Raw genomic sequence first — 27402 nt, 5'->3', positions numbered from 1 at the left:
ACAGCCCATAAGGCAGTTGAATGTGCACATTGATATTGCAAATCAGTATTTAACAACAAATAAGAAGTTTCGGGTTTTGCATATATTGTTGTATGTTTGTCAAGTGTTTGATAAAATGCCATGTTGATTATTAAGCAATTTAATTGATATCACATAGTAGTTTGCAAGTCTCTTTCAAAATGAAAATAGGGGTGGTCATTTCAGCACATGCCTTAGTTGCATACCATGGGTAATCCTCCTGGCTTTGAGGGCCTTATCCATCCTGAAACTGTCATACATAAAAACATGAAGGAAAGGAAACAAAAGAAAGGAAAGAATCTATACCAGTCCTGCTAGAGAACAGCTAGATTTAGATAAGCTAGAAAGGAGCAAGATAGAATTGGTGGACTAGCTTGTGTGTAGACTAGCATTTGCCTCTTTTGATTTAGTATAATTGTCATGTCCCCAAATCCGAACAAATGGATAGGAAGAGATTTAAGTCTCAATGCTGGCCGAATACATAGTAATGAAGACCGTGAGAGAAAAGGCGGGGTTTATATTCTGTTGCTGATGAAGTCTAGAATTCAATCAATGATTTGACATTCATGTACTCCATACTGGCATCTATTATTAGAATATAAGCCAACTTCATGGTCGACTTATCAGTTTTGCAGTGATTAAAATATGGATTAATTTGTGAGGGCCAGGCAGCGATCATTTAATAAACTAAGACATATCAAAGTCAAGCGACAACAATGATACAAGCCAGCAATACAAGGTTGCCACATCGGAAAGGAATGAGAACAAACCAAATGGTGCGATTAGTTTGTAGCAACCGATTAGTAATTCATTTCCTAGGAAGGTGCGATTAAAGGAAAGGAATGCTAAGTAAATAAATTAATGTTATTTAGTAAAGGACATGGCTGTTAGAGAAAACCATCCCTTCAAAGGGACATAACTCTTGATATTAGTTATGTTCGATGCGTATCAAGGGGAAGGAGATACGAAGGGGAGAATATAAGAACACCTATGCAGAATATCGGCATCACTGAGCAATAAATATAGAACCGACAAGGCAGAGTAACTCATTAAGGAATCAGCACTCAAATGGAGAAAAATATAGAGAAGATCGCAGGAGAAAGGTCCCGTTCCATAGTGACATCCTGATTGGACTTCCTGGTATGTATATTAATATCCAACCTTGCTGACTGTAAGATAGACAGTAAAAGATATTCCTGTATTTTTGTTATTTAATATTTATTCAAGGATATGAACATATTAATAATATATATATATATATAGAGAGAGAGAGAGAGATAGAGAACAATTATATGGATATATACACAGAGAATAATTATTATAAGTAGATAGTACTTAACCAGATTTACAGTGATACTAAATTCATCAAAGAACATGATTACCAATTAATTTAAATATACCAAATAAGATTTAATCAATTATACAAATCAGAGGTTCATAAATAAATAGATAACAAGATAAATAAATGATTGATAATTCTTGAAACATAAACAGAATGTCCTAAACCATAATCAGTTCCGCATTTTCTATTCCCCAAGGGAGATGGGTGCTGCTAGGGAAGGGCAGAGTAAAACCACTTCAATAGAAAGCCCCAAGGGTGAAAGGACGACTCCTGAAATCAGGGCTGTAAGCCCCAAGGGTGAATGGACTGAGTTCCGGTAATCTAGGCTACATTAAGGAGGTGGTGTCAAGCATCCTAGGCAGCCAAGCCCTCTTCTGGGAATGGGGTCAGATTGGTTTGGGTTTAGGCATGGTTTTTAATGGTGTCATAAGTTATATTACAAAGAATTAGTTAGTTGTTTTCAATTAATAGTGATACTGTAAAAAGAAGTTGACAGTGTATAAATAGGGGACATTACAATAGATACTATTTAAGGAAATCTAAGTTAGTTTAACAATAAGAGAAACAGGCAACAACAGTCAATGATCCGAATAAAATTTTTACCCTCAAGCTAAATCAAATTAGAAACAGGAAGCTATGAAGTTAAGCTAGTGCTATGTCCATTCTGACAACTGTCATGCCCCACCATGTCGTTACAATCTCCATGAAACAAAATCTGGAAATTGTCTTACGATTAGTAAGACTTCACAATTTCCTCTTTTCTCCAGTGCTAATCAGGATGTCAACACCAGTTCATGATTACTACAGCAGGTCACGTGGGGAGGAATTCCTGTATACGTTCATCGAATAACATTTGCCTAAAATCAATATCTCATGGATTGTGGAAACTTGATGTCTGTTATTGACACCATACACGGAAGGGAATCATGTTTCAAGGCTAAGCAGTTAGAGATGCTCAGAATCAAACTCTCAAAGAAAGTTGCAGACCTCGCTTTCCTAAAATATTTCAAACTAATGATGGATCACGGAGTGTGATCTGAAATGTTGATGCAAAAAACTCGTACACAATCTAATCCAGAAACAATCAAAATCGATATCTCATGGATTGTGGAAACTTGATGTCTGTTATTAACATTTGCCTATCCAGATCGTTCTTCTTCCCTTATAGCAGCGATCTCATAAATAATCAGTTAGATTTGCAAACAAAGAATTAAGAGGAACAGTTCAAATGGAACAAGGTGACTCTAAGCAGGAATTAGTTACGAAGGGGCAGCAATCAACAATTAAGAGACATCTCTCTCCCAACCATCACAACCAGTAGGAAAGAATATGACCCTCCACCCTCAAGGAATGATATATAAGACCATTCTAGCAGCCTGGAGGAGGCATCGAAGAAGAAAAACAATTAAATCTGATAAGCATTACAGAATCAGGAAGAATAATATCTGCATAAAACAAAGGGAAGAAGTAGAATAATTAAGCATTCGATCCTATCAGAGTTAGCAGACTCAGTATCTATATATTAAGCTATTAACCAACAGCCTAGATATCTATCTAATAGTGTGGTATGAATTATAATGCATAATGATTGGGCCGAGTTATTATTGGTCTTTTATCAATAGGATGTAGAATATTACATCGCTACTTTTATCTGTTTCTATATACATTGTTGTTCTTGTTATGATACTGCCTAAGCATAATAGAATAGATATTAGGATTCCTTTAAAGTTCTCATCCAATTGGCCATGCCAATTTGGAGGGGAGATATTAATGCATATGAGGAAGGCAAGTAGCTAGGCAGCCATTCCAGTAGAGACACCCCAAGTGGGGCTGGGAGGCCGAATGATGGTAGTCATTCCTTGCTCCTGGGGTGGATGGAACGGCTCAAGGCACCTTGTATGATCTCCCAACTGGTGCTCCATAATGACTATGAGTTGTATGGGTAGAACCTTAAGGGAATCTAATATTGTACATTCTGAATATTATACAAGTGATTAGGTCTATTTGTAGCATTGTTGGATTATATATTTGTTTATCTTTGATAACTAACCTGATTGCAGGCTCTAAATCAAGGTATTGAGTTGACAACTTACACTTCTCAAGTTCATCCATACTGTTGATGTTAATTAGGGAATGGCGGATTCCAATTGCCTTGGGCAACATTGGAATCCGCCCAAAAGGGCTGGCCCCTTTCCTCAAACGTGTAGGGCAAAGCCCTATACCTCAAGGCAACCTTAAAACCTCACCTCACAAACTTAAACACTCAACGTGTTGATAAATAGGGCCGACCCTATTTATAAGGCAATTAAGGAAAAATATAATTAAAGGTAATTATAAGGAAAGCCGACCTATCTAAAAGGTTTTTCTCCTCATATAAGTAAATGTAAAACCTCATTATTATTCACTCAATTCGGTCAGCTCTCTCATTCATGCAAAATTTAGATGCCTGCCTAAATGCGAACTTCAGGGAGACACGTTACATCTGCACTTACAACGAGTTACATCTGCCATTGGAGGTGCGAAATCCATCATTAGGAGTAAGTAGCGAATTCCTTGAAGGTCTGCAATCTGCAACGAATTCCTTGAAAGGTCTGCAATCTAGGTTAAGGGAGCAGCACCAACCATCACTCATATGACAGCAGGCTGATATTGAAGGCAACCACCTCAATCTGCCATACTTCTTGTGACAGCAACATCTGAACCTACAAATACATGAGATAAGTGATGTAATAATTGCATAAACTATAATCCATAATCAGATCTGAGGATCTTTTCTGGTTGGGTTTTTCCTCCTAGGAGGTTTTCCCAAGGTAACTGTGTCTTGCTCTCAATTTGTTCATTTCTATGTTGTCATTAATTCCAATTTCTTTCAGTTAATCAAACTAATTAGAAATTAATTATAAATTCTAAGTTTGTATCAATCTGAAAGTGTTAAAATCAACATGGTATCAGAGCTATAGGCTAGATCAACTTTTAGATTTCAGAATTTAGTACTCTTTCATTTCCAGATTGTTGTCTCATTTACAGGTCAGGTCAATGGGGCTTAAAGTTGAAGATAGGCTTGATGGTAATACCAATTTTTTTGCATGGAAGGTTCGAATCATGTTGGCTCTAGAAGAAGAAGATCTTCTCCACTTCATAGATGCGAAAGAGCTAACTGAACCTACAGATGCTGCTGAGCTAAAACAATTCAAGAAGGATGGTGTCAAGGCCAGAAAGCTCCTCATTGATTCAGTTAAAGACCACCTTGTCACCTCCATTGCCTCATTTACTTCAGCAAGGGAAATGTTCAGTCGTCTACAAGGTACATATGAAATTAACAATCTTAGTAGGGCAATTACCTTAAGACAACAACTACTTAATAACAAAATGGCAAAAGAAGACTTTGTTGTTTCCTATTTTATGAGAATTTCATAACTAAAAAATCAGCTAGGTATAATTGGACATAACATGGAAGATAAAGACCTTGTCATGATTGCCTTGAATGGTTTACCACACTCATGGGAGTCATTTATCCAAACCATAAGTGGTAGAATGGAGTTTCCTACCCTTGATCGCCTTAAGAATGATTGCATCCAAGAAGAATCCCGCCTCATCACAAGAGGGCAAACCAAAAGTCCCCATGTAGATGATCAACACATGCTTGCAGCCCAATGCAAGAAAGGTAGAAATTGGAAGAAGCCTTATCCAAAAAGAAATAGGGAATTCAGACCATCTAGTTCTCAGCACTCTTGGAAGAAACCAAGAGATACCTCGCTTGTTCGATGTTTTAAATGTGACAAGTTTGGTCACTATGCTAAAGAATGTCAGAATAACCCTACCCAAAGAGAAGCCAACCTAAATGAAGTCTCAAAACAAAATGATGACTTCTTATTCATCTCTGCTCTGTCTAGCAGTATTCCTTTAGATAGTAATACATGGCTGATTGACAGTGGTGCTTCTAGACACATCACAGGCTACCGTGATCATCTTTCAGACTTAGTAGAAAAGGGTACCAACCTTCACGTGGTAATTGGTGATGACGCTTGTTATTCGGTAAGAGGTTCTGGCACTACTTTAAATTTAGACTCTGGTATTTCACTACACCTTAGTGACATCTTGTTTGTTCCTAGAATTAAAAGAAACCTAATTTCCATTTCTGCTCTAGAAGATAAAGGTTATCAAATTGCATTTTCTGAGGGAAAAGTTCTTGCTTGGCCTAAGAAATCTAGTTTTAAATTTGCTTGTGTAATCAATAATAAATATGATAGTCTTTATAAGCTCTCTACTAAGCCTGTTCAAGCCCTCATTAATGAGGCTCCCGAATCCTGTGAGCTATGGCATAGAAGACTTGGACACTTGCACTATCAAGCTCTTCCCTCTCTTGAAAAGTTAGTCAAAGGTATGCCTAAACTCAGTCAAATTCATGATAATACTTGCAAAGGTTGTGCTATAGGTAAAAATGTTAAAAGTCCTTTTCATAAAAATGAAAATAGAGCTAAAGATAAACTAGAACTTGTTCACTCTGATTTATGTGGTCCTATGTCTATAGCATCTCCTAGTCGATTTCTTTATTACGTAATCTTCATAGATGATTTCTCTAGGAAAACTTGGATCTACTTCTTGAAATCTAAAGAATCTGATGAAGTTTTAAGTAAATTTAAAGAGTTTAAGGCATTAACTGAAAACTCCTCTGGTAAAAGAATTAAATGTTTAAGATCTGACAATGGAGGTGAGTACGCCTCCGGTAGCTTTTATGATTTTTGTGTTGAGTCAGGATTTAAGAGGGAGTTTTGTGTTCCATACAATCCCCAACAAAATGGAGTTGCTGAAAGAAAGAATAGGACTATTATTGAGGTTGCAAAGGCTATGATTCACGATCAAGATTTGCAGACCTTCCTATGGGCTGAGGCTTCTAGAACAGCAGTATATATCCAGAATAGATGTCCTCGCCGTGTTCTAAAGAACATGACCCCTGAAGAAGCCTTCATAGGATCCAAACCAGACATCAGTCACCTCAGAATTTTTGGAAGTCCTGTTTATGTTCATGTGCCCAAGGAAAAGCAAACCAAGTTGGAACCCTTCGGGAAGAAAGGCATGCTAGTCGGTTACAGTGAATCCTCCAAGGCATTCAGGATATACATCCCGGGTCAAAAGTATGTTGAGGTAAATAGGGATGTTACCTTTGAAGAAGATATTGCTTTTAAGAGATCAAAAGGTTCTTTTGTTATTGATGAAGCTAAAGACAATCAAGACATGAATGTTGATACTAACCCTGAGATTCAAAGGGAGCCTGTTGAACCTTCACCCTAAGAAGTACATGATGATCCTACAGAGCCCATGAATCCTACAGACATTCCTAGTGACATTGTTGTTACCAAAAAGAGGCCACTTTGGGTAAGAAACACCATCCAAGAAGCTGAAAGATTTGCTGCTCCCAGTGGCACCTTCCGTGAAATCAAGAAACCTCAAGTATTCTCCAACTACGTTGCATTGATGAACAATCTCATTGAATTTGAACCTTGCAATGTTGAAGAAGCCTTGAACCATCATGCCTGGAAGCTTGCTATGGATGAAGAATATCAGTCAATCATCAAGAATGATGTTTGGGATATTGTGCCCAGACCCAAAGGTAAATCTGTTGTTTCCTCTAAATGGTTATTTAAAATTAAACATAATACTGATGGTAGTATTGAAAAGTATAAGGCTAGATTTGTAGCTTGTGGTTTTTCTCAAAAGGAAGGCATAGACTATGAAGAAACATTTGCTCCTGTTTCTAGATATACTTCTATTAGAACTATAATAGCTATTGCTGCTACTAGAGGTTGGAAGCTACATCAGATGGATGTTAAGACTGCCTTCCTTAATGGTGTCATTGAGGAAGAGGTCTATATTGAACAACCTGAGGGTTATGAGATTCAGGATAGAATAACTCATATGTGCAGGTTAAAGACAGCTTTGTATGGCCTCAAACAGGCTCCTCGTGCTTGGTATGAAAGAATTGATAAATACTTGTTAATTCTAGGTTTTTGTAAAAATGATGCTGACTCTAACATCTACTTTAAGTTATCCAATAATGAAATGTTAATTCTAGTTCTGTATGTGGATGATTTATTTCTTACTGGTAAAGATGAACTTATCACTAGATGTAAGAAAGAACTAGCTTCAAAATTTGAAATGAAAGACTTAGGTCTAATGCATTATTTTCTAGGTCTAGAAGTATTGCAAAGATCTAACGAAATTTTTCTAAGTCAAGGGAAGTACACTATTGATATCTCGAAAAGATTTAGAATGATGGATTGTAAACCTATGTCTACTCCTATGGAATCTAGCTTAAAGAAGTTAAGTGTTTCACTATTCCCTTTAATGTATCTAGTTAACACTAGACCAGACATATGTTTTGCAGTGAATGCTCTCAGCCAGTTTATGAGCATACCCAAACATGTTCATCTTGTTGCGGCCAAACACATTCTAAGATACTTGCGAGGCACAGTTGGCTATGGGTTGAAGTATCCACTTAACACTTCAATAACCTTGGAAGGTTATTCAGATGCAGATTGGGCTAGAAGCGTCAAAGACAAGAAAAGAACTTCTGGCATTTGCTTCAGCTTAGGATCCACAGTGATCTCTTGGGCTTGCAGAAAACAATCCTCAGTGGCACTAAGTACTGCTGAAGCTGAATACATTGCAACAAGTGTAGCTTCTAGGGAAGCAGTGTGGCTTCACAAGCTTCTTGCTAGGCTGTTTGGTCAGCCTTGGGATCCTACAGTTATTCATTGTGATAATCAAAGTTGTATCAAAATGTCTATCAATCCAGTGTTTCATGATAGGTCAAAACATGTGGAAACTCATTATCATTTCATTCGGGATATGGTGCAAAGAGGCACCATTCAGCTGAAGTATGTGAGCACTGATGAGCAGGTTGCAGATATTCTCACCAAGCCTCTGTCCAAAGTAAAGTTTGTATACTTCAGGGACAAACTCGATGTTGTGGAAAATGAAATCCTGATTGAGAGGGAGTCTCAACCTCAGTGATACATTGTGTTGTATCAAACCACCCTCTGCGGGGAATGTAAGGTGGTATTGTAATCTTCTCAGGGAGAAGTGTAATTGTTAACCATCCTCTACAGGCAATGTAAGATGGTATTGTAATCTTCTCAAGGAGAAGAGTAATTGTTAACCATCCTTTGCGGGCAATGTAAGATGGTATTGTAATCTTCTCAGGGAGAAGAGTAATTATTAACCATCCTCTGCAGGCAATGTAAGATGGTAGAAAAGATCCTCTCCACCCTCTGCGGGCAATGTAAGGTGGATCCAGTCTATGCTTGTGTGCGAGCTGGAAGATTATATTATGTAGTTCCATTGTATGTGTACAAGATGGAAGACTACAATATTCTGATTATGTAATCCATCCTTTGCTTGTGTGCAAGATGGAAGATTATAATTATGGTTCTCCTCCCTATTTAAGAGGGAGTGTTGATGTTAATTAGGGAATGGCGGATTCCAATTGCCTTGGGCAACATTGGAATCCGCCCAAAAGGGCTGGCCCCTTTCCTCAAATGTGTAGAGCAAAGCCCTATACCTCAGGGCAACCTTAAAACCTCGCCTCACAAACTTAAACACTCAACGTGTTGATAAATAGGGCCAACCCTATTCATAAGGCAATTAAGGAAAAATATAATTAAAGGTAATTATAAGGAAAGCTGACCTATCTAAAAGGTTTCGCTCCTCATATAAGTAAATGTAAAACCTCATTGTTATTCACTCAATTCGGTCAGCTCTCTCATTCATGCGAAATTTAGATGCCTGCCTAAATGCGAACTTCAAGGAGACACATTACATCTGCACTTAAGCAAGTTACATCTGCCATTGGAGGTGCGAAATCCATCATTAGGAGTAAGCAGCAAATTCCTTGAAGGTCTGCAATCTACAGCAAATTCCTTGAAAGGTCTGCAATCTATGTTAAGGGAGCAGCAGCAACCATCACTCATATGACAGCAAGCTGATATTGAAGGCAGCCACCTCAATCTGCCATACTTCTTGTGACAGCAACATCTGAACCTACAAATACATGAGATAAGTGATGTAATGATTGCATAAACTATAATCCATAATCAGATCTGAGGATCTTTTCTGGCTGGGTTTTTCCTCCTAGGAGGTTTTCCCAAGGTAACTGTGTCTTGCTCTCAATTTGTTCATTTCTATGTTGTCATTAATTCCAATTTCTTTCAGTTAATCAAACTAATTAGAAACTAATTATAAATTCTGAGTTTATATCAATCTGAAAGTGTTAAAATAAACACATACCCCCTTAAGGAAATTCTAGGACAAATTAAGTAAAGTCCCAATAGGGGGCATTACAACAACACGTGCAAATCTTATTCAAACTGTGAAAATTGATAAAGTAGTTTGACAAGAAGCACCTAATGATATCTTTAGGCTTTTTATTTTTGTATGAAAAGTGCTACAGTGCTGCAAGTTAGCTTAATAACTCTAAAAATGCTCTCGAGTAATCTTTTTAATTGATTACAATGTTTGGCATAGGTTGTTTCAGATGATACAAATAAAAGAAAAAGGTAATCAGCCTATAGCAACTCAAACAATGAAGATACAAATTGAAAATAACAGGAATATAGATGAAATACACTTGGATAACAAAGAAAGAGCTTTCAAGCAGACCAAAAAAGATTCTAAACATTAGAACACACTTTAGACCAAATAAAGTTGCAAGAAAACAGCAAAACTGAGTGATGGAAACTCCTCAAACAACCATCAAATGGATAGGGAATGCAAGGGAAGGTATAACAAGATGTCAAGATGCTTTCTAAGACAAACAAAACACAGATAATCATGAAACACACAAAAAAAAAGGTCAAAAAACAGCAATAGAACAGCGACAGAAACAATGTTATACAGCTGTCAAAATTGTCTGAGCAAAAACATTTTGAGAGATGATGTGAAGTTGACACGAGTAGATTGAAATACACGTGAAATGAATGAAAAAAGACAAGGAAGATGACAAGAACAGCTAGAAACAAACTATAGAAAAAGATGAGAGGTTTATCACAAAAGTAGGAAATGTTGCCATTGTTGTCCTACTGTAAAACAGTAAAATATACAGCAGAAAGAGGAAGAATAATGACGAGAGATAGATTTGGAAGAGTGGAAGAGTGACTAAGCTTCTGAAATGAAGTTTGAAGGAGATAAATGGAAGCCTGAGAGCAAAACAGAGAGCTGATTTGCAAATAACACAGTGGACTAAGAGCAAGAATGATAGAGATTGAACTTGGGAGAGCAGTAAGGAGGAGGGAAGAGAAGAACATACACTCAAATAGCACTTGAAAGAAGTAATGGTGCTTGAAAGAAGGAATTAGCATATTCACATGAAAAATCATATGATTAGATTATATGAGAATGAAGGAATCATTTCAAATCAGTTCACATTTAAAGTCATACGAGAATGAAGGAATCATTTCAAATCAGTTCACATTTAAAGTCACACAAGCAAAAATAAAACAAAGATGCCAACCACCACTCTTTAAAAGACACAAAAGCGGTCAAATATTGGAGTCTTGTGGTGTCCAAGACAATCAATATGAAGTGATCCTTGAACCTGCTATGGTGGCTTTAACTCATTGAGAACAGCAAGAATGATGGAGAAGGTGCTGAAGAAAAACCCAATAATAGAGAATGTGGGCGTTGTGGACAAGTTTGACATAACCACCATGGAGAATTCTTGTCCAAACCTTATAAAGCCCATGTAAACACAAAGAAGACAGCTAATATAGAAAGCTAGAATAAGCAGAACTAAGTTAATAGTGCTCAAAAGGATGTGCAAATTTCTCAACTAGTGGTGATACTTTCCATGTGTTCTAATAAACAGGGAATTTAAAAGTGAAATTCACTCTATATAAAGGTTTTAAAAAAGCCATTTCAAAGGTCACAACCAACTAAGACTTAGACACCAAATTGGTGTATGAGAAACCCCCTATATATGCATTTCACAAAAAGTTTTTTTTTTCCATTTACTATATATGTTGTAATAAGGTTTACAGCACTTACCCCTCTGGATTCGAACATTTGATCTCCATTATAGAGGACACAAACCATCTACCATACTCAGTCATTGAACTTTGAAGTCTACAAAAGTCAAATGTATGAGTATTGAGTAGCTTGGAAGATGATAATATATGTATATCCATTAGGAGTTTATGGGAAAAGACTGGAGGCTAAGTTAGTAGCTATAGGGTAGCGGCATCTTGATGTACTCTGAGGAATCAACGAGGTCATCTTGAAAACCCAAGTATAAATGGAAGTCCGTGGCTCTTTTGGCTCCTTAAATGTTAGCTTCATATGAACTTTATAGATCTCCTGAAGATGTACTAGCATCCTTTCTAGTGAAATAGGAGTCTCAAGCTGGCAACATTAGAGGATTTATCAGCAAATTTTGTATCGGAGCTTCATCATCCCACATAGGATCAAAAAAAGACATCTCTAAAGCAGTGGCGTACCAGCTAAGTTAAAAGCCTTGGCTTGCCAGTTGTATTAAAGATTGGAGCTAGGTATTTATACCTGGAGCAGTACAAATGGGAAGTAGCCTTGCATTTGATCATGCCCATGATGCTCACAATATGGAAGATCAAAAGTTGCAAAGATTCTGATAAATAAACTTGAGTAAGGTGATTTATCTGTTTACTTTATGTGCAGATGCCTCAACTACATAGTTAGCTGAAGTTTGAACCCCTCTTAAAGCTGCTGAAACTGGTTTGCCTCATTTCTGGACTGCAAATCTCATGAATTGCCCATAAAACAAAGGATTCACTCAATTGTGTAAGTGGTGATCTTAGTTTGAACACTCTTGGTAGTACTTAAATCGGTTTCTAGAACTAAACCTGTTTGTTGTAGGCATTTAACTGATTGTGATGGAAAATTCTATTGAATCTGCTAATAGAATCTTGAAATCGGGTTAGTTGTATTGACTTTGGTTTGTTGATTATCCTTGAAGTCAGTTTGAGGGAAGAATGAAAGCTTATAAACTCATACCTTATAAATTGCTGTAGCATGCAAATGCCTCTTTCTTAGTATTTTTAATAAACGACACTTCATCGGATAGAATTCCGTTGCCTTTGCTTACCATTTTCTTCTTATTTGCAACTGAAATGTTTTTTTTTAATCTTATTGATCCTTTTGTCTTTCTATTAATCATTTATATTGTCGAGATCAGCCCAATACAAGCCTTATTTGAGGAAATGGATTGAGCCCTTGACTGATTTGGAACTTGCTTACAAGTAGTTGAACTTGCATATGAAAGGTGGAATTTATCCATGCGTTTCATGATGTTGGTTATTTTAGTCCAGATATTACCAAATCTTTGAAAATATTTTCTTAGCTATCTAGTTTTTATTGACCTTTGTTTATGGGCAGAGAAACGAAACTCGCACGAGCTCAGCAAGTCATGAGTTGAGTCAAGCCTAGCAAGTCCCAGGGGCTTGGACTCAGACTCGAACTCGACCAAATCTAGGACTGACCTGGCCAAGTCGGTGACAGACTCACCTAGGACTCACCCAAACCCAATTTTTTTATTTAAAGTCTCAAAATTTCAATGCTTTGCTGGTTTATGACATGCCCTTACAATATACATGAAATATAACATTTCGGTATAAGACCTTATACTATATTTCATTTATATATTGGCAGGATGTTTGAGAGTGGTTTCAGATCTCTAGGAGTTATAATGAAAATTCTAGGTTTTAGAAGATCTTATAATTTTTTAGATTTAGTCAAATTCCAGTAATCATCAAGCTCGTATCAGCATTCTCTCGCTCTCTCTATCTCACTCTCTCTTCTCTCCCCCAAGATCTAGACCTATCTCTCTACCTCTCTCTCACCCTCAAGCCCCTAAGAGGTTTTCTACTCTCAACCTTGTTTCGGTGTTGCCCCCAAACCCCCATCAAAGTATAAGTCTAAGCAAGTATAGGCCAATGATGAATCATGATCATAAAAATCTACATGATACATATCCCTCCTTGTAAATCTTTGCATATTCATAGTTAAAAAAATATTATGGCTGCTACATCATCTAGGACCTACCTTAGATGCCTTTTGTAGGAAAGATGTAGGGTCCTCTAAGCCTTGGACTTCTAATTTTTGTTTTGATATTTGTTTGGAACTTTTGATGTCATGGATTTCATTTTCCATGAGTTTTGTATACATTTGACAATATTTATATATCCAAGTGTGCTATTTCCTTCAGCTACAATTTGCGTTTATACTTATGTGATCAATGTATACTTGTGTGTGATCAAATTAGCTTCTGTTTGATGATGTTATTGTGTCTTTAAGGCTTCTTTAATAAAGGGTGCATGAAACAAGTTTTAAATCCTTAAAAATCTAAATTTCTCGAGTTTTTCACTTTGCTAAGTCCCGAGTCCAAGTCCGAGTCCGAGTCTCGTAACTATGTTTATGGGATTAAGAATTATCCATTCATGCCAATTTAAAACCGGGTTGCAACAAGAGTATCTGAACAAATTGTATGTCATCAGTTACCTTTCAGTAAGATTGGCATGCATTCCAATGACAGTTTCATATATTGCATCATCCAAAGGTAAGGTGGTAGCCCGGAAGAGCTCTAGCATGATGCATTGCCAATTAGTGCAGTTTATTTTTGCCTTGCACTTTTCCTGTAAAGTGGTATTGAAGCTTGGAACTGAAAAGTGAAAACGTTTTCAGCACAGAGATAATGATATTGAAGGTAAAAATTTGTTTTATCTGATTCTACATCAAAGAAACTAGGAGGATACGATACTTGGAATTCTTGAGTTTCACAGAAAGCAAGCCTATTATCTGTAATGGTCTTGCGTAGCTTGCAGGCATGTTTGAGAAAATCAGACTTTGTTTCTCATGAAAATTCAAATGGATGTTTTCTTGGCTATGTTTCAGATCCCAAGATCTTTCTACTAAAATGTTATTAGGATTGAAAGCTAGCAGTGTTTCTGTAATGACCTGTGAAACTAAAATTACAATATGAACTCAATTATGCTAACTATAAATATTTTAATGTAATAATAGTAAAAATTGTGTTTCATATCTGTCATATATCCACCATAAGGTTCCATACCAAATGTCTGTATATAAGTTGGTTAGAGTAAAACCACTGCACCTCTTTCTTCTCCATAAAGAAAACCAGTTAACAAGGAGATTTGGAAGTAGTGTTTGTGTCCAGGAAGCTGGATAAGCATTTGCTATATATTTTGCATTGCAACTTATTAGGTTAATGGGAAAATATTTCTTATCTTAAGTGTAATTTCAGGTGGAAAGTGAAGAGCCTGTGGAAATGGTACTTATTATGACAGTTGAACCTGGTTTTGGAGGGCAAAAATTCATGCCTCATATGATGGACAAGGTCAGTGCTAGAAAATTCAATCATTTAGCAAAATTACCTAATTCAATATTATCCTCAATTATGCTCTATGTTTGTTTAAGTTACTTTTGTTCTTATACCAGGTCCGTGACCTTCGGCAGAAATACCCAACTCTTGACATTGAGGTAACTCTATGAAACTTCGGCCTTTAGAACACAATAGACTGCCTGCAATATTCATTTCTTTCTTCAAATGCTCTAATTTATTAGGTATTTCCGTGTTTTCATCAAATTTCTTGGCAATGGTTAAATTGGCCATCTGTGATTTATTTTTTCTTAAAGGCAGAAGTAAATACTACCATAATTTGTTGTCAGTCCTCATATAATCCATGCACATTAATTGCACAATCTAAAATGTCAGTTCTTAGCTTTTCATGGCCCTTATGTTTCAAAACCTCAAGAACAAAATTTAAAAGCTCTACCTACATTATTCTTCCAATGTGTCAGCTTTGTTTCCTTCTATTGTGACATAATGCAAGCTATGGGAGGAGAAAATCTTTATATGATATGTTAATCGCTGCAGGTTGATGGAGGTTTGGGCCCATCTACAATTGATCAGGCAGCTTCTGCTGGTGCAAATTGTATAGTTGCAGGAAGTTCTGTCTTTGGAGCAAAAGACCCACCTTCCGTAATTGCCCTCTTGAGAAAAAGTGTTGAAGAAGCTCAAAAACTTACATAATCTTTGCTTATAGAATGAATGCTCCCAAAAAATCACTTATAGTGCTGGCATATCACATTGCCTTACAATAAACATGGAGGTTTTTAGACGAAATCTCCACTATATTGGCATTGTTTCTGTAGCAACTGTAGTTGTGTGATGTCTGGTTATTCGTTAATAAAATATACGCATACTGATAGTAAATATACACAAACTGGGAAGATTTGCCAATCATTATGTACTTATTAAAATATTTCCTACATTTTTTTCCTTTTGATTCCATTATCAATGGGATCCTAGTTAAGTGCAGGTGTTTGATAATTTTCAATTTAATTTGTCAACTTGTGTCTGTAAAAATTCAAATAAACCAGCAAATTGTTGCTAATAATTTACTCCATGTTTATGTTTTAAACATTTATCATAATTTCACATGTCAGAAAAGTTTTAAGGGTTCATCACTAGAGTGTGAGGGTGATGATTTAAAGGACAGTCATTTTCTTTAGTCAGTTATTGTTAGCCAAAACTGTTTATACCTCATGCTAATCATGGAAAAGCAGTTACCATCTTTGATAGAGGTTTAAAAAAATTGCTCAACTTCCGACAAGAAGAATATAAAAGAATGAAAAGAAATGCAACCTTTGAACGTTGTTCATTAAACTTAAGGAGAGTATGGTGTAGATTCATTTAAGTTATCACATAAGTGGTATCGAATGAGTCTACACAATGAGATTATCCTAAGTATTTGAGCGAGTTTAAGCATTTTATCTTTTAAAATGAAGGATAAGAATACTGATTCAATATACTATTAAAAAATTGTTTTATTTTCTTTATGATGTTTATTTTATTTCTATCATTTAAAAAATTATGTTTATTTTAATTAAGAGTCATTTTATTTATTTCAGAGTTATTTTACATTGGGCATTTTATTTTATTTACTTCAAAAGTTACTTTATTTTATTTTAAAACATTTCAAAAAAAAAATTAACGGTTTTTTTAAATCAGATAATGTATTCAACAATATATGAGCGTATATATAGAGATCACAAGACGACATTCCAAATTAAGAACAAGTTGTTTAAAGTGAAGTTTAGCTTAAATAAAGCTTAAAAGGTAATTAACTAAAAAGAAAAAGCTAAACGCTAAATAAAGCTTAAAAGCTAATTAACTAAAAATCTAAATGACCATTAAACAAGGAACTAAACATAGGTGACTAAAATATAATTAAATATTCTAATACCCTCTTCTATAATGGCCATCTTCTGTTTTTAGTGGTCATCTTCTATTTTTAAGGGTCAAAACTCTAGTAAAAAATTGTAGAAACCTTAGGAAAATTTTCAATCTGCAAAAAAAAACTTCCAAGTTGCAAGCCCGAAAATCTCCAGAACCTTAAAAAAAACATGAACTGCTGCCCAGCACAAAGAAATTCACTCACTAACCAGAAACCTTCGAAACCCTCAAAAAGCCTTCAAAAAAGCAAAATCGTTTTTTTTATAAAAAAACAATAAAAAAAATCTGGAAAATATTCGAAAAAGGTCATGAATTTTTATTAAAAAATTCGCCAAACTTCAAAGAATCTCATCGACCCACTTTGATACCATGAAAAATAAATTGAATGAATGATTCAATAATCAGACAATGTATTCAACAATATACAAGCGTATATATAGAGATTACAAAACGACGTTCCAAATTAAGAACAAGTTGTTTAAAGTGAACTACTAAAAAGCTAAACGCTAAATAAAGCTTAAAAGCTAATTAACTAAAAAGAAAAAGCTAAAAGCTAATTAAATAAAAATCTAAATGACCATTAAACAAGGAACTAAATATAGGTGACTAATTATTTTAACACCCTCCTTAATGGTCATTGTACTCAATATAGATGACTAAAATATAATTAAATATTCTAATAATTTACACACTATCTGTTATTTTCATTCATCATGTAATAAGAATACTTAAAGCCTTCTCTATTAATTGTGGGATAAGATTGTAATTAAATTCATTTTATATACACTTACATTTTCAAAAATAAAATGACGATGGAAGTAGATTGTAGAAAGTGAAAACCACCTTGAACGAATTGGTTGCTTTGTAATTAGTGCCAACATCAATAAATGAAACTTGTCCATGGTCCCTTGGTTTGTTGTAAGTTAAATGTTTCTAAATGATGATTGTTCCTATCAGGGATCAAGTCCTGATGAGTGCAAGGCTCGCAATACCCCAAGGTTTAGATTGTGCCTCGAGTGACTTAGAATAAAAATATTAGTTAAAATTCAAAGAAGAAAAATCTTATGTGATTGAGGCTATTAAATGCGATTTATAATATTAGTTAAAATTCAAAGGATAAAAATAAAAGATAAATCTTTCACTTCAAAAGAAAGGCATTTCATGTTTTTAAATTAACCAAGTTCTTTATAAGAAGCTCAAATCTACTATTTCACATAAGATTTACATTGAAGATAAATGAAGATTATGTTGATATATCTATTGTCTATTTTTTTTTGTTCATGTTACTTTTTGTATCTATTCAAGAGGATATCAAACATAAAGTAAGGTGGCATAGAAAAAAAGGTTGAGGAGGCAAGGATTAGAACTAAAATGAATTGAATCAAGAAAGATGACAAGGGATCAAAATATTTTTTCAATATTATTAAAGCAAATAACAGAAAGGAAGCTATCTATCCTATTTGGGGGAATGGTAATCTTTGGAACAATAACAATAATATGGAGGCCTTCAAAGATTTTTATTTGAATTCATTTACAACAAATGATAAAAATACTCAAAGCAAACAAGCTCAAAAAATACATAGAAAAACCATCTCAAAAAAGAATCTAAGATTCTTAAAAAATTTGAGATGGGGCTTAAATTAAATGGGAAATTATTAAGCTTCTTCCTAAAGGTGGAGATGAGGCTTAAATGAAAAATTGGAGACCCATACCCTCATTAAATGTATCATATAAAATTCTTGCAAGAGATTTATATTTAAGACTAATGGTTATTCTTCTAGGAATTATTAATGGCACCCAAGCTAGGTTGTATCACAAGTTGCAAGCCTAGATTATGAAAAAAAATCAAAATGTTAGTATATTATTGCTTGATTTTGAAAAAGTCTATAACATAGTGGAATGGTCATTCATAGAACTAATTTTAGAATCTTTCGGATTTCATAATGATTTTTGTAAATTATTAAAGTTTTGTTTAGAGATGTGTTGACGTGTTTTTTATGCACATTCGAACACGGAATAAAATACCTAAAGGTACCTTATCCTCTCTTGAATAAAGCCTCTGAATGTTGAAGATGTTGCGAAAAGGATCAATCGGGATGACTTCAAGGTTCTTTGTTGTAGGATCTCTACGTGTGGATAAGCTCTCTGTGGTATGATGTGATTTGCTGGAATCACAAGGGGACTTACGCTTGATGATTGAACGTCTGATTTGCTGGAATCACGAGTCCTATTTACTAAATGGAAGACAAACAAATGGCAAAAGATGCAAGGTTTAGAAAGTCTACTCTACTACCTAGAATGCGAGAAGATGGATGAATGACTAGGCGGATTCTTATTGGGTTGGGTCTCACCATCAAGCTGAACAATTCAACACCAACTCAGTGCGATTTTCTAAGGGATGCTTCTAATATGTTTAAATCGTACACCATCTAACAATGATCACCATTCAAGAAAATGCATGAAACAATAGACGTGTAATGACTTATGATTAAGCTCATTTGTTCCAGTTGACCACGCAAGGCGCACTTACCATCAGCAAGAGGCTAGTGGTTTGGATTAGACGGATCCCACACAGGTGCATTCAACAATTTCCTTCATTTGATCTAATCATCTACCATCTAGAATTGAAGATTCAACAAGAAACCATGCATATTGCAAGAAACGACACACTTCACCATTACTTCAATGAAAATGGAGTTTGTTTACAATCAATGGCAACAATTTCTTGCCTTGTCCTCCTATTCTACTCTAATTGCTACTCTATCAACTGACTATTCACCTTCTAACTACTCTCTATCTATCTTTATTATTACTGCCTTTACAAAATGAAGAGTCGGGGCTTATATAGTGCCCTTAATACAATTCAATGGCTAAGATCCATTTGAGATCAATGGCCAAGATTCAATAATGAAAACCCTAATTAGGGTTTGTTACAACCATTACATAACATTTAATGCTTGACCAATGATAAAATTACATCTTTAGGACACATGTCTTCTTTGGAAAATTCGACCAATAGATAGCTGGGGTAGGTACATCGAAGTTTGTGTCATCTCCCATGAGTTAGGTACATTGAATATGGACATGCTGAAGTGGACCTATCCGACTGGAGGAGTGATGACTAGGATGCCACCTCGTCTGACACCTGGTTGATGCCAATTTGATGTTGCTGAGAAGCTAGCTTTAATTAACTCTTCTGAGACTATCTGCTTCTTCAACGAACCCTTTCTCTAACTTCTTTTGTCTTTGATGTGCAGGATGATGATGTACCTCGCCTTAGAATGTTGGATTGGAAGAGGTTAGTCATGATGATGCTTGACTGAAGAAGGTCGTCCTTATCCTTGCTTGATCTTCTTTGATGAGAACCTGCCGACTTGTAGATCCTCCAGACTTTGGAGTCGTCATCTTGATACCTCCTCTTGAGTATTAAACTCTAAGAAATGATGTAAAAAAATAGATGAATTTCGCTAGGCAAAGTTTAAATCATAGCCTCCTCTTGGATGAATCACGCCTCCATTAACCTCCAACACTTAGCAAACTTTGCCTCCAATCTTCTGGATTTCGCTCCTCAAATTGCTCCTCAATTAGTAGAATTTCGCCTCCAACATGCTATATTTCACTCCTCCAATTCGCACTTCAACTTTGCACTTGAAAAAGGATGAATGAATGATTAAAACTTGAACAAAGCATCTCCTATTATATAGAGCGCTCACCCCTTTGCTTCCTCTAGGCCGACTTGGCAAAAAGGGAGGTAAAAAATAAGTAAAATCTCAAAAAAGGGGGCCAACTTGGCTAATAAAAACAAAATAAGGCTTGAGCGTTTTATTAAAAATTAATTTTAAATGCCTCCAAAATAAATTTCGATTTTCTAAGGCTTAAAATCAATTTATTAAATGCCAAAATGCTTTAATTTAATGCTAATTTAATTTTAATTTTCCAAATGCCTCAAAATTAGCAATTCTGGTGATCAAATGCAATTTGGAGAATATTAATTTTCAAAACAAGGCTTGATTAAACTCCATGATGATTTCACCCTGGACTCTCTCTGAGGGTCAGGAGCGATTTTCTAATTTTAGCCTTGAATACTTCACATCTTGACTTGAAAATCTCCTGGAGGGTAAATTGATATCCAGTTAATGTGTTGCACTTCAAATTTGACATTTTGCGTGAGGAAAAATAGGTGGAAATGTCAATTTCACCCTGGACCCTCAACAAGGGTCAGGAGCAATTTTTTATTTTCTAGCTGGAATGCACCTTGGCTCGATTGTTAAACTCACAATGTCACTTCCAAAATCCATTCCCTTACATTACCAAGTTAATTCATCAACAATTTTGGAGGAAATAATGTCCTTAAAGGCAACTTCGCTCTGGACCCTCTCTGAGAGTCAAGAGCGATTTTTGTAATTTAGGCTTGATTCTTCATCGTTTTTCATTAAAACTTTATTCATCATTTGGCAATGTCCTTCCTTAATCCACCCCAACCAAGTTCGCTTTGTTGTTGCAAGGTAAAATGAGGATTTTCAACAATATCGCTCTGGGCCTTCACTGAGGGTCAGGAGCGATTTTCGCTCTGGGCCTTCACTGAGGGTCAGGAGCGATTTTTCATTTTTTGACCAAAATCATCAAGTTTCAAAGGCAAAACAATATTCATCATGTTTTTGGAGGTCTCTTTGCCTTATCCTAACCTTGCCTTAGCACCATTTTGAAGAAAACGTGCATTTTTTGAAAATCTCGCTCTGGACCTTCAGTGAGGGTTAGGAGCGACTTTTTGGTTTTAGGCAAATTCCTTTATCTTTTAATCTTCAAATCACCTCCAAGGCATAACACATCACGTTCTCCTCCTGTCCAAGCAAGATTTTACCTCAATTTTTCAAACAAGGGAGAGAAACCTGGAAAATCGCTATGGGCCCTCTCTGAGGGTCCGAAGCGATTTTCGCTATGGGCCCTCTCTAAGGGTCAGGAGCGATTTTTTGATTTTGGGTTGATTTCCTCTTTCGTTGATCATCCAAATTATATTCAATGGGTAGAACATGCTTTCCCTCATCCCTTCCAATCACAAAAATCATTTTGATTTTGCAAGAATAGTGCACTTTTGAAAATCTCGCTATGGACCTTCACTGAGGGTCAGGAGCGATTTTTGCTACGTGGACCAAAATGCTTCACTTTCATCTAAAAATCACTTTGCCAAGGAAGATGTCATCTTGTTCTTTGCTATGAATAAAAATTCATGTCCAAGAAAGGTCCAAAAATGTGCACACAAAGAAAATCGCTCTAGACCCTGCCTGAGGGTCAGGAGCGATTTTACCTTTCCTGGGCAAAACTCCTTCAATTCATCATCTTTGATCAAGTCTGGATACTTCATTGTGCTCATTTCATCCATCCCCATGCCTTTGACATCTTAAGTCGACCAAATAAGGCTAGCAATGACCCCTATAAGATTTCTTGTTGTGGGCCCTCTCTGAGGGTCAGGAGCGATTTTTCTCTTAGTTTCCAAAATTCACCATCTTTCACGTCTCCAAACCATCCAAAGCATCAAGTCACGTTCAATCATCCTTCCAGGAGACCCTACACAAAGCAATTTAGAAAAGTCAGTGACAAATATGACTTAAACAACATTTTCGCCCTGGACCTTCACTGAGGGTCAAGAGCGATTTTACCCCTTTTGGCCAAACTGCATCAAATTTAAGTCTCAAACTGCTTCACAAGGCAAAGTTAGGTCATTTTCAAGGTCAGGAACCAGTTAGCAAGTCCATCAAAAACAAGAAATTGCACTCAGGATAAATTTCGCCCTGGGCCCTCTCTGAGGGTCAGGAGCGATTTGTCTGTTTCAGGCATCATCTTGCTTCAAAAAATTGATCAAAACTCACCTAGGCAAGAACACACAATTTCACCTTCAAAAATGCTAACACTTAGTCAAAATTGGATTTTACCCTAAAAACCCTTTATTAGACCTAACCTGAGACCTATTTGACTCTCCTGAAAGACTTACCTAATTTCAATCATCTCAACTCATTGGGAGGACACTTAACAATTCTCAAAAATTTGACTGGACTCAACCTGAATAACATCAAAAGAACCCCCTAAGGTTTAGCCCTAGCCCAGACAGACCACTCACTCACTCAAAACCCTAAAAGCAGAGAGAAGAACAAGCAAAACAAAAGCGAAAAAGAGGGGGTCCCCATTCTAGTGGGGCGATGTGTGAAATGGTCACAACAAGATGTTTATACACAAATTAATATTAATGGGTCCCTTACCCCTTCCTCCTGCGAGATCCATTAAACAGGGTTGTCCACTTGCCCCTACTTTATTTGTCATTGCATCTAATGTCATGAAGTATGTGTTAAGATATAATGGGTATGGGAGAATGTAAAAGGGATAACTCTACCTAATGATTAAGCACTATTGAATATATAGTTTGCATATGATATAACTCTTTTTCTAATATATGCCTAAAAATATCATTTTTTAATCTATGTAGAGCTTCTTATATCCACTTGTAATTCAACACCAACCTAACAACTTCTACAATTTAGGGATTAATTATCTAAAACTGAGCAACCCTTTATGGACTATAGTTTATATTTAACTTGTCAAACCCAGTGACATAAAACATAAAATGGGATGATTGTACTTAGGTTGTTATCCTATGATGACAAAAAATGATTGTAGTAAAGAAAAATGCAGGAAAGTAATTGTTAGGATTATAATAATTGATAATGAAATGTTGCAAAAAGAACAAGTACAATGAAAACAATAGATGACAAGAATAATTATAACAAAAGCATCTATAGTTAACACTTACACATCTTAATGACAGGAATAGTGTTGCTACAATATAACAGTAATAACTAGAATACTATAGCACAACTACATGAAATCTAATAGTGAATTGAAGATATCTAATTGAAATGCATAAACAAGCCTCTGAGTTACATTACCTCAAATGGGTCCTCCTTGGGTAAAGCACTTTTCAAATGATCAACAAAATTAGATATTTACTTCAACAAATATATTGTCATTCGCATTCAAAAAGCATACATGCTACTTCTTACAAACTTGTACTAAAAAAAGAGATGTTAAAAGACATTATCCTTTGCAAGTTCTACTTGGACTCTATAGTCCTCAATATTATGACTCGCTCTATAACCAACTATCCAATCTCATTGCATCACACGTCTAATTTTAAGCATATATATATATATATATATATATATATATATATATATATATATATATATATTAATGTGCTCATATATGGCCTAGGTAATGTAAAGAGTCAAGTTGTAGTAAAAATCTGTATCATATCCAACATAAAATCTTATTAACTAAAGGTTGGTGGAAATCTATAAAAATGGACAAAGTATAGGCTCACCATCCCCCCAACTTAATCTCATACTTGTCACAAAGCAGGTATGCGTAACTGGTTTCTCATCAGGCTAACTCTCTAAAGCCAGAATGGTTTGCCATGCCTAGATGTTGTCATTGGGTTCCAGTAGAACCCACTTACTCTGTCAATTTGTCACCATCTAGACTCCTCAACTTCATCATTGTATCCTTCTGCTCCTCTCCAATCAAGTACTGGCCATAGAAGACACGAGGGTTGGAAGAGAAGAGGCACCCATGTGAGCTCCTGACTTCTGACTTCTAGCTAGCTGCATATACTTCCTTACCCTTTTTATAGCAGCAGGGTAATTGTACAGAGAGTGTGGTTCCTCTTTCTTTAGCTCATATATGTGAGCTCCTATCATGTGTGCTAGAAACCCCAACATATTCCTACCCATTGTATGGACCAATTTGACAAACATAGCATAAATGTCCCATCTAGTTGTTAGCACTAGCTACTGAACAACAGACTTGTCATCAATAAAACCTAGTCATTAAGAATGACATCTGCATTATCAGATTTTGCTCTAAGGGACAAGTTAGACAATAGATTTATTTGTTTCTTTGCAGCAGGTTTCCTCTGTTCTCCTCATTCTTCATGTAAGAGCAACGTATAGAAGAGGGTTCAAATCAACATTATAAGGAACAACAAGATTGCGCAAACCCCTCATTTGTTTTACTCTTTTTAATTGTTGAGAGCTTTGCTTTCTTTTCAAAAAGAGTAGATTTTTCTTCTACTTCTTTCCTCTTTCTAGATGAAACTTTACTTTTCCCTTTGCTAAATGTAGCAACAAGGATTTTCTCCTTATGTTTTTGTTGCTTTTCCTTCGTAGGAATCTTCTCCTTACCCTTGCTCTATTTTTCCTTTAAACGTTTCTTAGTTTTCTTAGTCTTAGTTGTGGACATAGTTTTCTGGGCCAATCTATGGCCTCTAGTCTTGGTTGCAGGAGTCGTCTTTTTAGGCTTTCTTTACTTTCAAAGGACTCAAATTCAAAGATTTTTTTAGAGTACTTAGAGGCGTCTTCCTCAATAGGGGAGCTAGATTTTTCTTGTTCATTGTCACTTAATTGTTTATTAGTCTCCCCTTTCTCCATAATTTTTTCTTTGACCCCTAGGACCTAGGTTCAAATGCTTAACACTTTTCACTTTCAAAAATTCTTTCCAACTCATATTTGGAAAATATACTCATACTTCTTTGACAAGTACAGTAATCAAACAATGGTGAAAAAGTGATGTATCGTTACCTTTTTGAACTTCAGATGCCATTCTGGTTACAAAATGTGCAAGGTAATCTGATCAATTCACCAGCCTTTCATGGCGTAGGTGGATCAAAAGCTTGAAGTGGTGAAAGTAAAAGAGTTCAATAACCCCTTCACATGTAAAATATTTTATGATATGAATAGTTGTAGTTTCCTATTTAGGCAAAAGAGATACCCTTCTGGTGTTGTAATGTCCCTGCTAATTAATGATCTCAGGCCTGCAAAACAGATTGTTAGAACACAACATATAGATATATACATATATAAAAGTAACCTAAATTGCAATCTACTTCAATGCTCAATTAACATATCATAATTTTATCTAATAAAGGATATGAATGCCATACCAAAGTATGTCCTTAGGCGGCTGTGAAGCTCACCTTCTTGGAACCCCTTGGTTCCAAGCCCTTCAGGAAATCGAAGATGAGTTCGAATCCTGTCTTGGGTGTAACCCAAGCCCTTCAAGGAAGACCCTTGTCTCTTCCTTGCCTTGGGTGATGCCTTCATCATCCAAGTCCTCAGAGGGGACCAGCCAAATCCGTCTCTTCTTAGTTGATGTTTAATCAACTAAGCCCTATATATGCATATCATCTTTCAGTATATACTGCCCTAGGGTTATCAAACCCTTCCTTAGACTAAGGGAGTTTCCTCCCTATAGCCTCCCTCATCTGAATACTTCTACATTACATTTTGCTTCCTTATTACAATTTCTATATAACCTTATGTACATAGTCCTGAATTCACATATATAATATATATTTATAAAAATGTTCATTACCATTACCTATGTGTATTCTTTAACATGCATTTCTACTATCCTGATTTGTATTTGCTATTTTGTGTATATTAACATTCCTTAACCTTTAACCTTCCTTATATATATGCCTACAATAAGTTCCCATTTAACTCTACGAAATTAATCCTATATCCCTCCCTATACATACTACATATCATTGCCTATGTTTATATGCTTAAACCTTCTCTATATCCCTGGGTATATTTATACCCCCCTTACCTATTTATACCTTTGTATTTATTAACCTTCTTGTGTTAATCTTATTCCTAAATTCCTTTATTACATGTTAATTATTAGTATTACTCTTTTAACACGTAGACTTCTTACCTGTCTGTCCGCAGCCTCTCTCCCTTCCTTCACCCGTATCCTGCGCTATCCTCCTTTCCTTATTCCCTGCAGCCTACATCTGTTAAATACCTGTGGAGTAGATGTGTCCTCCACGGGCACCCCCTTGTGGGAATGGTGGTGACAGTTTGTAGCCTAAGTTGCGGCTACCGTCGCACCCTTTCCCTTCTAAAGGAAGGGGAGTGGCGGTAGACGCAGCCTGGGCTGCGTTTCCCGTCCCACCGCTTCCCACGAGGCGGGGCTTATTACCATAGCACTTTTTAAAGTGTGTGACATGTAATACAAAAAGACTATTAAGTGCATAACTTAATTAATTAATAATTATAAAATATATTAAATGAATTTAATCCTATTTAAAATATTTAATAATTATTTAATTTCTTTAATCCTATAATAATCATTTTGATTATTATTTAAATATTAATATACCTTAGATTAACTTAATTAAATGTCACTGTTAACATAACATTATTATTTATTTAATAAATGATTTTGTCTTTTATTTATTTATATTTTTCAAAAGGAAGCCTTACATTATGCGACGCGATGGGAATATCACAGTCCCTCCGTCTCAACTTTGCTTGTCCTCAAACATCTTTAGGTCCTCCTCTTTTTCCCAAGTGGCATCCTCGTTTGGAAGATTCCTCCATTTTATCAGATGTTCGGTGATAGTTCGGTTCCTGAGCTCTCTTTTTCGTGTGTCCAAGATGATCTCTGGGTATAGTGTAAGTTTCCCTTCATCGTCTAGAGGAGGTAGATCGTTGCAAGGAACTACGTGTTGTCCGAGAACCTTTTTAAGTCAGGAAACATGGAACACATTATGTATTTTTCTGCTTTTGGGAAGTTCAATCTCATAAGCTACTTCCCCAATCCTTCGAATGACTTTGTAGGGCCCAAAAAATCGAGGTTTCAGTTTCTCCGTCCCATTCTTCTTAAGGGATGATTGCTTATATGGTTGTAACCTTAGGAATACTAG

General features: G+C 35.8%; 1 protein-coding gene across 1 annotated transcript in view; it reads left to right on the top strand.

Annotated features, from left to right (window-relative positions):
• The window catches only part of LOC131030896 (ribulose-phosphate 3-epimerase, cytoplasmic isoform), a 50936-nt gene extending 35192 nt beyond the window's left edge, over positions 1 to 15744 (top strand). The window contains exons 4-6 of the mRNA XM_057961850.2: positions 14649 to 14741; positions 14843 to 14884; positions 15282 to 15744. Of these exons, the coding sequence (XP_057817833.2) occupies positions 14649 to 14741; positions 14843 to 14884; positions 15282 to 15437 (291 nt within the window). The 3' untranslated portion in view covers positions 15438 to 15744. The remainder of the gene's footprint in view (positions 1 to 14648; positions 14742 to 14842; positions 14885 to 15281) is intronic.
• Positions 15745 to 27402: the final 11658 nt, after the last annotated feature.

The sequence above is a fragment of the Cryptomeria japonica genome, chromosome 10 (assembly GCF_030272615.1).
Source record: "Cryptomeria japonica chromosome 10, Sugi_1.0, whole genome shotgun sequence".
NCBI classification, from domain to species: Eukaryota; Viridiplantae; Streptophyta; class Pinopsida; order Cupressales; family Cupressaceae; genus Cryptomeria; species Cryptomeria japonica.
The sequence above is the reverse complement of the archived record's forward strand: the minus strand, read 5'-3'. Positions and strand labels throughout refer to the sequence as shown.